The following is a 15502-nucleotide window of genomic DNA, read 5'->3' as shown; positions in this document are numbered from 1 at the left end:
CGTTTGTGTTCAGAACCCATCATCTAATTGACTGCCTCGCTCTGTGGGTATTGCTCTTTCCTGTCACCTCTGATTTTACAGAATATCCGCACAGGTTAGAGTAAATGTTCGAGTTAGTTAACATTCACACATACTAAAAGCGCTCCCACAGTTTTCCACAGAGTAATTACAGAAAATAAACCGATTTGATACGGAGAGACCCAAAAAGATAAAAATTGCACAGATTTCATAAGTTCAGCCAAATTTTTGCGACATAAAAACGCACATATCCAAGAGGAACTAATTCATCAGATAAATCCAGTTACAGTCTAAACAGTCAGGGGAGGAAAGACCATTTAAGCCAGGACAATTTTCAAACATTGTTTTGATCAGACTGTTGCTTTTTTGGTTGATCAAGATCTGTGAAGCATGTTACGTAGCTTGCTTGAGTTGATGCCCGTTTGATTTTTGCTTGGCACACGTTTACATTGCTGAACAGTCTCAAGTCCGGTTCCGGTCCAGGTGAGATATATATTGTGTGAAAGAGTGAATCTAACCTGTCCACACGGTCAGCTTCTAAACTAACGCGGTAGCCATTTTGACAAGCCTTTCTGCAAACGGAAATAACATTCAAATGAATTGCTGAGCACTAAAAGTACAATACTCCATTGTCTTTTTACCTACTATTGGTTGATCTGTTTTTCAGCAGGCAAACAAAACAGTTCTGGTATGTTAAAGAGCATTGCCAGTAATCGATTGATGCAGTGTGTGCAATGGGTTTTTCTGCACTTCTCTTTCGGCTACTTATGCATCCTCCATAAGTGTAGATGTGATCTCATACATTCACAATTAATCGCGTGTAATTAATACAGTCATCCCAGTCAGAATAGTAGAACCAGAGGACACGGCCTGCGCTTGACAGGGTGGGTGGGGGGAACTTCAGAACGACTCGACGGAAACAAGATCACACAGCACTATTCGGTGTCCTGGCCAACAATTTCCCCCCTAAATAAAAAAAAATTGTCTGCCGCGTTTGGCCCACAAGATCCACAGTCAATTCACTTCACCGTGAAGCGCTTTGAGGCGTCTCAACAACATGATAAGGCGCTATATCAAATGCAGGGGGTCATTGTTATAAATCTATTTCAGTGAGTGAATAGTAACCAGTGGAACGGGCTCCCTAGGAGATGGTTGAAGCAGAAAATGCTGATTCCTTCAAACACAGATTAGATTGTTTTCTTTTAGGAATTAATGAGATGGGATATGGTACGTAGGTAGTTCAGGACACGTGAAGCGACCAACAGGAAGGTGGAAGGCAAACAAGGTGGACCTTGGTCTTTTTCGCCTCCAGCATTTCTTATGTTCTTACGCCGCGAGCCCCTTTGTCTTCAATTAATATCGACAACCCTCAGGGAAAAAAGGTTCACTTTGCCCCAAAATCAGCAGATCAGGAAGTGACGCAAACGCAGATTTTTTTGGCACTTCATTGCATCGCCGTAATTTCCTGTAACTGGAAATGGAGAAAATGAGCAGAAACCTCCAACGAGGGCAACCCTGTTAAAATCACAAGGCAATCTGGTGTGAATCCATCAGCCTCTAAGGCCCACCTGTTTCCTCGGTGCTTTAATGCAAGTTATTGCTGGTGAAGGGAATGAAAACTGCGGACGCTGCTATTCATTTATCTCAGGAGGTGGTTTCCCCAACCTGCAAAGAAGCAGACAGTGAGCTTGTGTCTCTGGTTACAACAGGGATCAGCAAACCTTCTGCCCCTTAACTTTTCAGGAAAACCGCTGCCGTTTACGGCGGGTAAACGGACCGTCATTTTCCTGTCCTGTTCTGGGCAAATGCATTTATCGCATTCGTAATGGACTCGAGATGGCAGCGAAGCGGAATTCGTCGTGAATTCACTGTCGACCTGGCGCATTCAGACCACAGACACAACAACAACTTGCATTTATATAGCGCCTTTCGTGCGGAGAGCCTGACACTGGTGGAGTCTTGCCTTGCAAAATTTTGCCATGTAACTTCATCCTATCGCAGTGCTTCTCCTAATAGTTTCAATGTGGCCGCCGCGTAACGAGTCGAGCCAGTATCAGGCAAGGTGACAAATTCTCCCCCACTCCTTCCCACCCCTATTCGGATCTGATCTCGCCGTGCAAAGCACAGTAACGGGGTACAGGATAACACAGGCAGTGGTGGGTATAGCACAATAGCATGTAGAGGGTAACGCACAGGCAAGTGGTGAGTACAGCTCAATAATATCTAGGTGTGGTGCGTAGAGCACGATAATATGTACAGGGTATCACAGGCTGTGACCTACAATCATAGAGTGACACGTCTCTAGGCTAAAACACCGTCTCCACTACATTCACAGACACCCTTAGAAGTTTTAAACATTGCAATCCCATCTACTGCTATTTCTTGAAAAAAAACTACAGATTGACTTGATTCCTGCTGTGGTGTGATCACAGTTAACAATCCGCTCACAACGCCTGTATATTGTGCCCGTTAACAAGCCCGCCGTTTTGTGATTGCCATATTTCTCTCTTTTTTTAAACAAATGGCTAAATTAGACTTCCTTCAGCGATGATTAAAGATTAAACTTTAGTTTTACTTTAGTTCTGACTTGGTTTGCGAGTGCATCAGAGACTAATATTACATCAGAGTAATACTAACGGAACCAAAGTGATCTGAATGTCTGAGATTTGCGAGAGTTTTCCTAACTAACACTAACTCCTGATACTGCTTCGATGAGCGCTAAATAATGAAGGTCCTTTACTGTGTAGGTGAGAAGGTGATGGCCGATGATGAATTCACACAAGATCTTTTCCGGTTCCTGCAGTTACTCTGTGAAGGACACAATAACGGTACAAACATTCTGTTTTCTTACAGTTTCAGTCAGTAACTTTGTCTGTGCAAAACTGGTTCAGGTTTTTATAATGCGCAGAATCCTGTAGCTCAGTGGTTAGAGCACTCGCCTCGCAAGCGGGAGACCTGGGTTTGATTCCCGGCAGGGCGAAATGTTGGGCAAGTTTCCTTACTCCACACACACATCTACCTCTCTTTACTCAGCAGTAAGTAAGTACCCGGTTGTTAGTCGATTGGCGGATCACTTTTCCGGGGGGAAATAATTCCTTCAAAAATAATAATAATTTGGTCACTCAATCCACGACTGTTTGTGGGGACGCTGCTGTGCGCAATTGGCTGTCGCCTTTCGCCTACAAAATATACAGTCAATTCACTTTACAGCGTATTCTGTGAAGCGCTTTGAGACGTTTCGAAGACGTGATAAGGAGCTGTATCAAACACAAGGATTATTATTATAATAATGAGTGAATTTTAATCTCATTAAAGATTTCCAGAATTACCTGCGCACCCAGACAGGTAACACCACCACCATCAACATCATTATCTGCACCGTCGACTACCTGCTTCGCCTACAGGTAAAAACGTTGTCACTTATCTGCAAATTGTATTCGAGAACGTATCGCATTGGGCAGAGACTAACATTAGGTTCGACACGTGAGCAAATGTGTCCGACTGCAGCTGTGTATAAGGTCAGGTGCAGATGTACAAAGGCAGCACAGAATCAGCTGTTCTTATTTCATGTCTGTAGTGAGGGCGTCACAACAACAACAACAAAATTACATTTGTATAGCGTTTTTCACATCGTGAGGACATCCCAAGGCACTGGAAATATGATCGCAGTCTAAAGGGATCGTGTCACGGCCTATAGAAGGATCCTAATCTCATAATAAGGGCACTACAGTGTATAGAGAGGGGTAATAAGGGCACACAGTCTACAGGGAGGGGTTCCCAGCCCTCAAGGGAGATTATTGTGTATATTTGCAGAGTTTGAGGCCTGTTTAAAGCTCTTCCTGTTTCCTTCCTGTTTGTGTGGTGTATGTCTGTCCTAGGAATCGATCAGCGATTTCTACTGGTATTACTCTGGCAAAGATGTTGTTGACGAACAAGGAAAACGAAACTTTTCCAAGGCTATGGCCGTGGCTAAGCAAGTCTTCAACAGTCTCACTGAATATATCCAGGTAATGAACCAGCTGTCGTCTTCTGAATGGTGCAGCAGTTGTCTGAATTACCTACTTATTTACTGTAGAGAAACCCGTAGCTGTTTCCCCGCAGCCAGCGTATTACAATACAATGCAGAATGACATTTACACAGCGCCTTTCACTTGGGGAGGATGTCCCAAGGTGCTGGGCAGTCAGGGATTTGGACCTCAGCAGGTGAGGGGCGAGGTGGGGATTGGGGTTAAGGGAGGGTGGGGGTAGGAGGGTGGCTGAAGGGGCGGTTGATGAGGATGGTCTTGAGACGTGCCTTGAAGGAGGCAAGGGAGGGAGCGAGGCGGGAGGGACTGTGAGGTGCAGTTCCAAGGGTTGGGGGCAGAGACACTGAAGGACGAGGATTTAAAAAGACTTAAAACTAGAAAAAGATTAAATACATTTGTGAATTGATCAGGGCATTATGTGGAATGTAGTAGATGTGTTTGGATAATGTCAGATGGTGATGATTCGTGCTTCCCTGCAGGGTCCTTGCACCGGGAATCAGCAGAGCCTGGCTCATAGCAGACTATGGGATGCAGTTGTCGGTTTCCTGCATATCTTTGCACATATGATGATGAAACTTGCTCAGGTAAGATTATATACAAGGCTTGTACCTTTACAAACCGTGAATCTAGAGCACTCGCCTCGCAAGACAGAGGAACTGGGTTCGATTCCCGGCAGGGCCGAACATTGGGCAAGTTTCCTTACTCCACGCACACGCCTCTGCATACCTAGCAGCAAGTAGGAACTCACCCGGTTGTTAGTTGATTGGGCGAAATATTAAATATGTTTAATAAATGCGAACATGAAAATATTCTTTCAATCTAAGGAGAGTAAAATGATCACATTTTGTGTCTTAATTTGTGGTATTTCTTAACCAGAAATATTTAATCATCACAGTTTTCAAGTACAAAGTTGGTGAAGAATTTTTCTCCGATATTAATTTGAATCTGTTTTCAATCTTTCAAGATTTGTGCATTTATCAGATTTGTCAATTAACTCCTTATAAAATGAAGGTGTCCAGTGTTAGACAGATCACTGTTCAACGCTGATTGTTTAGCAGTGATTTCGGCAGTTATAATACCTCTAGGTAGAACAAAGATAATCACAAGACAATTATTCTACCTTTATAATAAATAGTTATATAATAATAATCCTTGCCTTTGATATCGAGGCTTGTCTCAAAACAGTTTGCCTCAGAGAGTTCTGGAATTTTTAGCAAAAAACCTAAGGATAAAGCTGGCCATATGTTGAATAAATATGAATTTGGTTTCCTGTGCCAACCCCTGGCATGATGCCAACATGTCAACTTGTTCTGATTACCTGATCTGCCGGAGAGATGCCTCGTTGGCTGTTTTCGCTTGCTGGATCTTCCACAAGATGCTTTCAAATGATTTCCCCTTCCTTTAACAAGATGGGTCACAGTTCAGTGTTCTGTCTACAATTGACTGACAAATTGCCCTTTCAACGTATTCAGCCGCCCTCGTCAGAGACAAAGTCAAATTAGAGTCAAATTACAAACTGCTAAATTTAGGTCCAAAATTCCGAATAGACAGGAGGAAGAGAAGACCGACAGAAACAACACTTATAAACTTTATTTTTAATTTGCGTTTTATTTCATAAATGACCTCAGTAAAATACTCTTAGCATTTCAGTACATGATTACTGCAAGTGAGCCTCTATGTGAACAGTTTTAGCAGGAACTGCAGGCGCTGGAAAAATGAAAGTTGTCTGTGTAGACTGTCTAGTGACGAGGATTTCTGAGGATTTCTTTAATCTCCAAGATCCAGTCTTAAATCTTCCAGGGCTCAATTGTCCCTATCTAATGCATGATCGGCACTGAAATGTTTCAGTAGGATTGTGCCAGACCATGTGTGGAGGCAGCCTGTTTATCAGAGTACTTGTATACAAACCTACTTATAGCCCCACCTAATAAGAAGAACAACACATGACATTTACACAGCGCCTTTCACGTCGGGAGGACGTCCCAAGGCACTGAACAGTCAGGGATTCGCACCTGAGCTGGGGGTTGGGATCAGGAGGGCGAGAGGGTAGGGGTAGGAGGGTGACCGAAGGCGCGGTCGAAGAGGAGGGTCTTGAAGCGGGTCTTGAAGGAGGGGGAGGGAGGGCACGAGGCAGATAGGACTGGGATGGAGTTCCAGAGCCGTGCAGCTGGAAAGCAAACCTGTAAAGCGACGAGATGAATTGAATGCATCGATTACATTTCGCACAAAAAAGTGTCTAAATCCCGTTTTTATTCTGCTAAATGACAGATGCCTGATAATCGAGGATCCAGAAATAGCGTAAGAACTTTGTGTACCGCAGTTTGCCATCTCATGCCAAGTGTTTGCCATATGTGCAGTCATTTTACTCTTTCATTATGGACATTCCTGGGGTGCTCTCTGTTTCGCTGTTTCCACACTGGGACATCAGGCTTAACGTTTTTGCTTCCTATCAAAACGCTCAAGTGCTGTTGGATTTAAGCAGTTAACTCCAGATTGATTTAAGTGTCCTCCGTATCCATTACAAGACCCAGGGGAGGTAAAGTTCATTTGTTACGCATCCATTTCAGGAGCTGAGTGTTTGCAGAATCTTTAGCCGATGTGACTGACGCTGCTGATAAGATTTTCAGCTCGATCCAGCCAAGGAACTTATCAGTGGATTTTTTAATGGCTGCTGATAGTCAGGTTCGCAACAGCTAAAGGTGAAAGATTGCAGACCGGATGACACGAATCACTCAGTTTTACCGAGCGTCAAAAAACGTTGTCCAGACATTTACGAATGTGCCAAAACTTTTAGAAAATGAATTGCGGCATTAATTTTCAATTTCAGTTTCCTCGGTTCTTAAACATAACTGACTTCAGATGGGTTTTAAAATTGCCCACAATTCCGTACAGACTTAGCTTTCGAAGATAGTACCACGAAGGATAAGATCGGGTGAATTCTGGGGCCGTAAATCTCTCCTCGAGTCACTTGTTCAGAAATCTTGGGAAGAGACTTTTGCGTTAGCTCCGCTGAGCCGCCCAAAAGGTGTAAAGAAAGACAGAACCAGTTTCAGTCTAATCTTCACCGGACTCGATCCAGTCAGATTTTAGATAGAAATTCCTGGTGAAAAACATTTGCTCTTTCAATGTTACCACACACTTTTTTTTTTTCCTTTACTCACCCGCAGTGAGATCCGTGCAGTTTGGGTGAAATGATGCGACAATTTTAGGCGCACAGGAACAGGAGGAGGCCATTCAGCTCACTGAGCCTGTGCCAGCTGTTTATTAGATTTTGCCAGATGTTTTAATCCCAATACTTCGCCCTTTCACCCCAACGTTGGCGAATACGGTAGGAGAATATATTTCAAGGTCAGGTTAACAATCATGGAATATGAGTGAGCAGTGACTTGGCACTTTGTTTAAAATGATCTGTGTCTCTTTTCGATTTGGCCTGATTTGGAGCAAAAGAAGACCTCACTGTCTGACACGAGCCCAGTGGCTTCTCTGGGACCGGATTAGGGGCTCGCTTTGGCACGTGGCTTTACACAAACTCAGTTGAATTGGATGCAACAACATTGTGCTTCCCCTCCCTGAGAATCTCATTCGTCCTAACGAACTGGCCGCGAAATGTGGGAATGAATACGGTTGCAGTTTCTATCAGCAGCGGGTTTTTTTTTTCAATGATGCTTAATTCCCGCCGCACATTCCCCCCTCGTGCTTTTTATCCGTTTTCTTTACCTCCTTCAGCCTGGAGTGCAGGATAGTCCATTCCAGCGGGGACGGCTCCATGATTATCCAACAGGAGGAACCTTTGCAGTGGGTCAGACTGTAGTGTCTCCCCACAAGGCAAGCTTGAGTATCAGACTCAACTTACATCTGCCTTGCTGTGGAGCCAGCACTGCTAAGCTACACTACCCGACTATACTGCACACTGAACACTCGCTTTAGTGAGATTAGGAGCAAGTTACTCTCTTTATCTTCTCTTTGTATGGATGATTCAACTATATAGAGCCTTGGTCAGACCCCATCTGCAGGAATGCGTTCCGTTTTGGAAGGAAGGATATATCGGCTCTGAAGGGTGTGCAGCGCAGATTCACCAGAATGATACCTAAAAGGATTAACTTAACGAGAACAGGTTGCATAAACTTGGTCTCTGTTCCCTTGAGTTTAGAAGGTTGAGGGGAAATCTGATTTAGGTTTTTACAATAATCAAGGGATTTGATAGGATAGCTACAGAGAAACTATTTCCTCTGCTTGGGGACCAAGGCATCATCTTAAAATTAGAGCCAGGCCATTTAGGAATAGGCTCGAGGGGCTGAATAGCCTCCTCCTGTTTCTGTGCTATTTGCCACCGATTCTGATCCCGTCCATTGTAAGCCACGCAGCCCAGAGGTTCTGGGATCTCGCTGCTCAGGTCAAACAAGGCAAACAACTTCAGATTTTCTGTCTATTTGAAAGACAAAAAATTCTCAGATGACCTTCAGTGCACCAGGGAATATCATGTTGAGTTTGAAACCAACCACAACAGCACATTACATTTACACAGTGCCTTTCACGTCAGGAAGACACCCCAAGGCTCTGGACAGCCAGGGGTCCGTCTTTGAGCTGATGGTTGATCAGGGAGGGTGGGGGTAGGAGGGTGGCTAAAGGCTTGGTCGAAGAGGAGAGTCTTGAGACGGTTCTTGAAGCAGGCGAGGGAGGGGGCGAGGCGGAGGGTCCTGTGGGATGGAGTTCCAGAGGGTGAGGGCAGAGGAGCTGAAGGCCTGCACGCCAGCATTCTTCTTCATTCTGGGCATCCTCCCCATTGCCAATAGGTTGTGACGCAACCAGGGGCAATTATTGCTGTTAGCCCAATGGTGTGAGGAGGATGCCCAACTCTTCAAAGAATGAAGACTTAACAAGGTTGGGAAGTAACTAGCAAACAGTTGCATCGTGCAAAGGGGTTCAAGAAACTATTTATTTATTACATTCATTAGAGGTTTGTAAGAAATGATTTCCACTGGTGGGTGAGTCAGTGGCTACAGGATATCAATTTAAGATGATTCCCAAAGCGAGAGAGTAGGAGGAAATGTCTTAGACAGAGAGTTTTATAATATGGAATGTCCTGTAGGTGCCATAGTCAGATCAGCCAAACTCGATGGGCTCAATGGCCTGTTTCTGAGCTGTACCTTCTACGAATCTAGGAACGGACTGCTCTTTCGTAGAGCGGCATAGCCGCGATGGGCTGAATGGCTTCCCTCCATACCCGTTCCATGATTATTTCCATTCACGTATTGCCCAGTCGAAATCACAATCGACGAACGATGCTTAGATTTAAAGCAACGTGCCTGCCACAGGTAAAAAAAAATGTGTATTTTCTTGCATTAACTTTTCAAATGAATGTTTTTTTTTTGCAAACTTTAAAAGCACATTTGTGCACGGAAACCCTCCACATAGCTACAGCCTATTTCCCACCAGTCAGTTCATCTGTGTGTCCTGTATAGATGAGCCTCTAACAAGAAGAAGATCTCTTTCACATTCATGTCCTAGTGACTGTCATACGGGAAAAGTAACCGCAAATACTGTGTTGTCCTTTTAATGTATATTTATTATTTGTTAACATGCAAAAAAGGAACATTTTTGGATTAAAGCTCGAAGCGAGGTAAGTTTCGTCCACCGCGGGTTTAAGCCCCAAGCAATGCCTTTGCGACTCCCAACTGCACCAAAAGCAGTTTTGTTGCCGTCTTACTGTCGACAAGTGTTTTATGTTTTCAGTCCACGATCGAGAACCATTGTAAATAAAACCCCACGATGGTAGAGGATAAGCTGTGGCTTTATATCCTTGGCCACGTCTGTGTGCACTTTATAACTTCAAGGGTCACCCCTTGCAGCCTATCAATCCATCAACAACAACTTGCATTTATTTAGCGCCCTTCACACGGGATAGCGTACCAGAGCGCTTGACAGTGTCGGAATCTTACCCCAAGCCAAGGGCAGAGGGAGTGGGGAGGTGACCGTAAGCACGATCGAAGAGGAAGGTCTTTAAGTGGGATTCCCTACAGTAAAAACACTTGGGTGAAAGTTATAATAATAATCCTTGCATTTGGTGCGGCACCTTTCAGGTCTGACCACGTCTAGAGGTCGCGATTGTGGTGTGTACAATGGTACACCTCCCAGGGCACTGTAGGTTAAAGAAGTTCAGCTTGACCCCTTTGTTGGCTGCCAGTTTCAACTGTCTACAGCGACACATTGTCGTTGAAAGCTTCAGTTCTGTGGCAGATAAGACACAGTGAATGTTGCTGGGCACCCGTAAAACATTACAATAGACCATTCTACACATCAAAGTAACCCGTATCAAACCGAGCGTTAAACACTCAGCTTAGGGGACCTTCCAAATGTATTCCTGCGTTACTTTGAATTGTACTGAGAGAGACGTTATCGTGAGTCAGTGACAAAGACGTTTTGGTCGTGTTTTGCATGTTATGTGGATACTTGGTCCGATCAGTTCATCAAAACAGCGGATTCCCTACCAACAGGAGCACTTTAATCAGTGCCCCATCATCTCATCCATCATCAATGCTGAAAACCTTCTCCGCGTTCCCATCTTTATTTCACGCTTGGTCGTATGATGTTAGCGTTTCAATCTGTTCATTCTTCTCTGCAGGATTCAAGCCAGATTGAGTTGTTGAAGGAGCTGCTGGACTTGCAGAAAGACATGGTGGTGATGCTGCTCTCTCTGCTGGAAGGTAAATATAATAATAATAATATAATAATCCTTGCATTTGATACAGCATCTTATCACATTGTAAATAAGTCCTGTAAATAAATGGAGTCCTGTAGCTCAGTGGTTAGAGAACTCGCCTCGCAAGCAAGAGACCTTGGTTTGATTCCCGGCGGGGTGAAATGTTGGGCAAGTTTCCTTACCCCACCCGCCTCTGTTTATCCGGCATTAAGTAGGAACCCGGTCGTTAGTCGATTGGTGGATCGCTTTTCCAGGGGGAATAATTCCTTCAAATAAAAAAAAATAAATTGGTCACTTCAATCCACAACTGTTTGTGGGACACTGCTGTGCACAATTGCCTGCGGTGTTTCGCCCACAAAATATAGTCAATTAACTTGAGTTTTTCCTGTGAAGCCCTTTGAGACATCTCGAAGACGTGATAAGAGACTGTATCAAATGCAAGGATTATTATTATCACATCTTATTGAACATTTTATCGATGACCGATGGCTGCTCTCTCGTGTTTTTTCCAGGGAATGTGGTGAACGGAACCATTGCTAAACAGATGGTGGACATGTTGGTCGAGTCGTCCAGCAATGTTGAAATGATCTTGAAGTTCTTTGACATGTTCCTGAAGCTGAAGGATATTGTGGCTTCCGATGCATTCAAAGACTATGTGACGGACCCGAGGGGGCTGATTTCAAAGAAGGATTTCCAGAAGGCGATGGACAGTCAGAAACAGTACACCTTGTCTGAGATCCAGTTCCTACTCTCGTGTTCTGAGGCAGACGAGAACGAGATGATAAACTATGAGGAATTTGCTAACCGGTTTCAGGAACCAGCCAAGGACATCGGCTTTAACATAGCCGTGCTGCTCACCAATCTCTCCGAACATGTGCCTCACGACACCAGGCTTCAGAACTTCCTAACGTTGGCAGAGAGCATTCTGAACTACTTCCAGCCTTTCCTGGGCCGCATCGAGATCATGGGAGCCAGTCGGAAAATCGAGCGAATTTACTTTGAGATTAGCGAGGCCAACAAGACCCAGTGGGAGATGCCTCAAGTCAAGGAGTCCAAGAGGCAGTTTATCTTCGACGTGGTGAACGAAGGGGGGGAGTCCGAGAAGATGGAAATGTTCGTCAACTTCTGCGAGGACACCATCTTTGAGATGCAGATCGCCTCCAAGATTTCCGAACCGGACGAGGAAGAGAAGTCGGAGGACGAGGAGGAGCAGGGAGAGAACGCCGAGGGAGGCGAGGTCGAGAGAGCCTCGCCTTTGGCCGAGTCGCCCTCCGCCTTCGCGGCTTTCCTCGGCAGCATCGTGGACTTTTTCCACCTGTTCACCCTGAAAAACATACGGAAGCAATATAGGAAGTTGAAGAAGATGACCATCAAAGAGATGGTGATGGCCTTGGTGTCCTTCTTCTGGACCTTGTTGGTAGGAATTGTGCTCTTCTTCTATAATATCTGTCGTGGTTTCTTCCTGATCGTGTGGAACACCTTATTCGGAGGCGGCTTGGTCGAAGAGGCCAAAAAGATGACGGTGGCAGACCTGTTGGCCAGTATGCCGGACCCAACACAAGATGAGGTTCACGCCGATCTTCCTGACCTCAGCAAGGTGGAGGTGGAGAACCTGGAAACTCCCTCGGAGTTTGAGGATCAGGTTAAAGAGCAGGAGGATTCAGACCAGGCCGAGGCCAAGAGGGAGAGTGGCTGCCCCAGGACAAGCTCGCCTGACTCTAACCTGGGGCTCGGTGACATTGTGGAGAGCGCATCAGCAGAGCCACCCACTCCTGAGGGCACACCACCCTCCTTCAGGAAGCTGGGAGTGAGTACCATGCATTTCTGGGAAGTCCCTGTAGCTCAGGGCCCTCGCCTCGCAAGCAACGGGAACTGGGTTCGATTCCCAGGCGGGTCAGGTCAGGGCAAAACCTTAGGCAAGTTTTCTTATTACACACACACACTCGCCTCTGTTTACCAGCAGTCAGGAGGAGTCCCGTTCTTAGTCGATTGTCGGATCGCTTTTCCAGGGATAATAATTCCTTCAAAAAAAATTAATAATAATAATTTGGTCACTCAATGCACGACTGTTTGTGTGACACTGCTGTGTGCAATTGGCTGCCGTGTTTTGCCCAGAAAATATATATACAATCAAATCACCTTACAGCATATCCCGTGAAGCTCTTTGAGACGTCTCCAAGACGTGGTAAGGTGCTAAATCAAATGCAAGGATTATTATTATATTATTAAATTAAATTCCTGCCTTCCAATTCCAGTTCGTCTCCTCAGATTGTTCTTGTCTGGTTCCCCTTTAAATGCCCCAGTTGATTTCTCTAACACTTCATTCTGTGCTCTGATATTAATTACCATTCAATGAGATTATTGTCCTTGTTTTGACAGGAGCAGATTGAAGCTACAATTGAGGCCCAGTCACATGAAAAGCAGGTTGAACCCGAGAAAGCCGAGTAAGTGTTTGTCTCGAAATAATTCCCTCATTTCTGATCGTTTGTGTTACTTTTAACAGCAGAACATCACATAACATGTCTCCTCTTAATATTCATTTGGCTAAATGAGAATATATTCGTGTCAGTCAGCCTCTGAGTCAGAAGGTTGTGGGTTCAAGCCCCACGTTGGGTCTTGAAACGCCTATAGTCTACACTGACACTCCCAACGCAGTGCCAGGGCCTGGACTCATTTAAGAATCATCGATGCTGTAATGGGAGCACAGGACGGGATTCTGTCAGGATGAGATCAAATGGACAAAACGGGCCTTCTTCACCCGAACACCTCGCCTTGACCACATGTACACACAAACAGCGCAAAAGAACCACTTGTTAGGGATTCTTTTGTGTGTGTCTTTCCCACACAGCACAGAGAACGGGGAGAAGGCAGAGAAGGACATGAAGGAGAAAGAAGTGGAGGAGGAGGAGGCGGCCCCAGAAGAAGAGATGGCGCCTGTGAGGAGAGCGAGGAAGAAAGCCAAGCGGGAGAGGAAGCGGGAGGAGCCAGAGGCGGTCATGGAATTCTGGAACGAGTTTGAAAATTACAAGACCAAACTCCTGGTAAGTTTGGGAGCTTTGATGGACCTGTAAGTGTCCGTCTCCCTCACCATCTCCAACTCCCCCTGGCAACGCAGCAGACTTAATTACCCTGGACAGTTAATGTTTTGTACCCGAGCCGGGGGTTGGAATCAAGAGGGTTAGAGGCTGGGGTGGGCTAAGAGGGGGCCCAAAAGCACAGCCAAAGAGGAAAGTCTTGCCAGGGTCATTATTAACGAACGGAAAGAACTGGGAGAAAATTTCGAAACCTTCTTTTCTCTAAGAGGCTGATTAGTTTTATTGCTAACACCGAACAGCGAGAGTCCTGGACTGGCTCCAGGGCATTAAAGGGTCTGAATAAAAAGCTCCTTTCAGGTGTAAAGTTCAGTCCTTTTCCTGCCTGGCCTGACTTCGTGTTCGTGTCTTTTTTTCTCTTTCAGAATTACCTGTCGAGGAATTTCTATAACCTGCGTTTCCTGGCTCTCTTCGTGGCGTTTGCCATCAACTTTATCCTGCTCTTCTATAAGGTGGGTAACTTTGACCAAAATCCGTATCGGAACAAGTGAATCTTTGTAACACTGCCTTAACGTAGAGCTGTCTTAACAGCTACACAAACGCCGCAAAAAAGGCCGTCCATTTATTCTTCTGCGGCAAAGAATGAAAACAGGAGCTCGGTGGTTAGAGCACTTGCCTCGCAAGCAAGAGATCTGGGTTCAGTTCCCACCAGGGAGAAACCTTGGGCATGTTTCCTTACACCACACACGCACCTCTGTTTACCCAGCAGTTGTTAGTCGATTGGCGGATCACTTTTCCGGGGGATCATAATTCGTTTAAAATATATAAAAATAATTTGGTCACTCGATCCACGACTGTGTGCGGGACACTGCTGTGCGTAATTGTCTGCTGTGTTTCATCCACAAAATACACAGTGAATTCACTTTACAGTGTATCCTGTGAAGCGCTTTGAGACGTCTAGAAGACCTGATTAGGCGCTGTGTCAAATGCGAGGATTATTATTATTAAATTGTTTGTGTGGGACAGGTTTCTGTGCTTGAAGATGAAGAAAGCTTTGAAGAAGCAGGTTTTGAGGATGACTCGGGAGGATCTGGTTTTGGAAATGGAAATGGAGGTGAAGAGGAGGAAGAGGAGGATGACAACTCGTTGGTTTATTTTGTCCTTGAGGAGAGTACGGGTTACATGGCGCCAACACTGAAGTTCCTGTCTGTTCTGCACACCCTCATCTCGTTCCTCTGCATCATTGGCTACAACTGTTTAAAGGTACAGACACGTGGCAAAGTGCCTTAGACCTTCCAGGTTCCAATAGGAGCACAAGCCAATCGCATGCCCTGGCATCTCCCTCCCTCTCCGACCTGCTTATTTCCCAACCCATTACCCACTGCCTCTGCTCGACTGGCTCTGGCCTCCTGCTTCTCCTGCATCCCCTCCGTTCCACCATCGGTTGCTGTGCTTAGGCACTACTCCCTGAAACTTTTGTCACTCTTTCTCTCTCTATCCCTCCCTCTGTCTTGCCCACTCCTTCCCCATCTTCATGTCACGCCTGAAGACCTTCCTCCTCCTCCACCGCTGTCAACTGCTCTGGGACGCTGCCCTACTTGAGGGGAGCTATGTAAATGCAAGTTGTTATTGTTGCTTTCAATCCATCCCGAGAGAGAGAGAGAGAAGGAGAGAGAGAAGCCAACAGACTCAATCTCCTCGACGTTAGCAACACCAAACCTCCAGCT

The 15502-nt window shown here is 45.4% G+C and overlaps 1 protein-coding gene across 7 annotated transcripts in view; it reads left to right on the top strand.

Moving 5' to 3' along the window:
* The window catches only part of LOC103190328 (ryanodine receptor 1), a 115896-nt gene that overhangs the window by 93191 nt on the left and 7203 nt on the right, over positions 1–15502 (top strand). For 4 of the 7 annotated variants that reach the window (XM_007911070.2, XM_007911068.2, XM_007911069.2 and 1 more), the window contains 10 exons: positions 2766–2846; positions 3334–3422; positions 3897–4025; positions 4523–4627; positions 10666–10747; positions 11256–12550; positions 13123–13187; positions 13592–13784; positions 14201–14287; positions 14802–15038. In XM_007911070.2, the coding sequence (XP_007909261.1) occupies positions 2766–2846; positions 3334–3422; positions 3897–4025; positions 4523–4627; positions 10666–10747; positions 11256–12550; positions 13123–13187; positions 13592–13784; positions 14201–14287; positions 14802–15038 (2363 nt within the window). Of the gene's footprint in view, positions 1–685; positions 707–2765; positions 2847–3333; positions 3423–3896; positions 4026–4522; positions 4628–10665; positions 10748–11255; positions 12551–13122; positions 13188–13591; positions 13785–14200; positions 14288–14801; positions 15039–15502 lie in introns of all 7 variants that reach the window. The other 3 variants (XM_007911066.2, XM_007911065.2, XM_007911064.2) reach the window with 1 other exon arrangement.

This window comes from Callorhinchus milii, unplaced genomic scaffold (genome assembly GCF_018977255.1).
Source record: "Callorhinchus milii isolate IMCB2004 unplaced genomic scaffold, IMCB_Cmil_1.0 Scaffold68, whole genome shotgun sequence".
In the NCBI taxonomy this organism is placed as follows: Eukaryota; Metazoa; Chordata; class Chondrichthyes; order Chimaeriformes; family Callorhinchidae; genus Callorhinchus; species Callorhinchus milii.
This window is presented reverse-complemented; position numbering and strand designations above follow the sequence as displayed.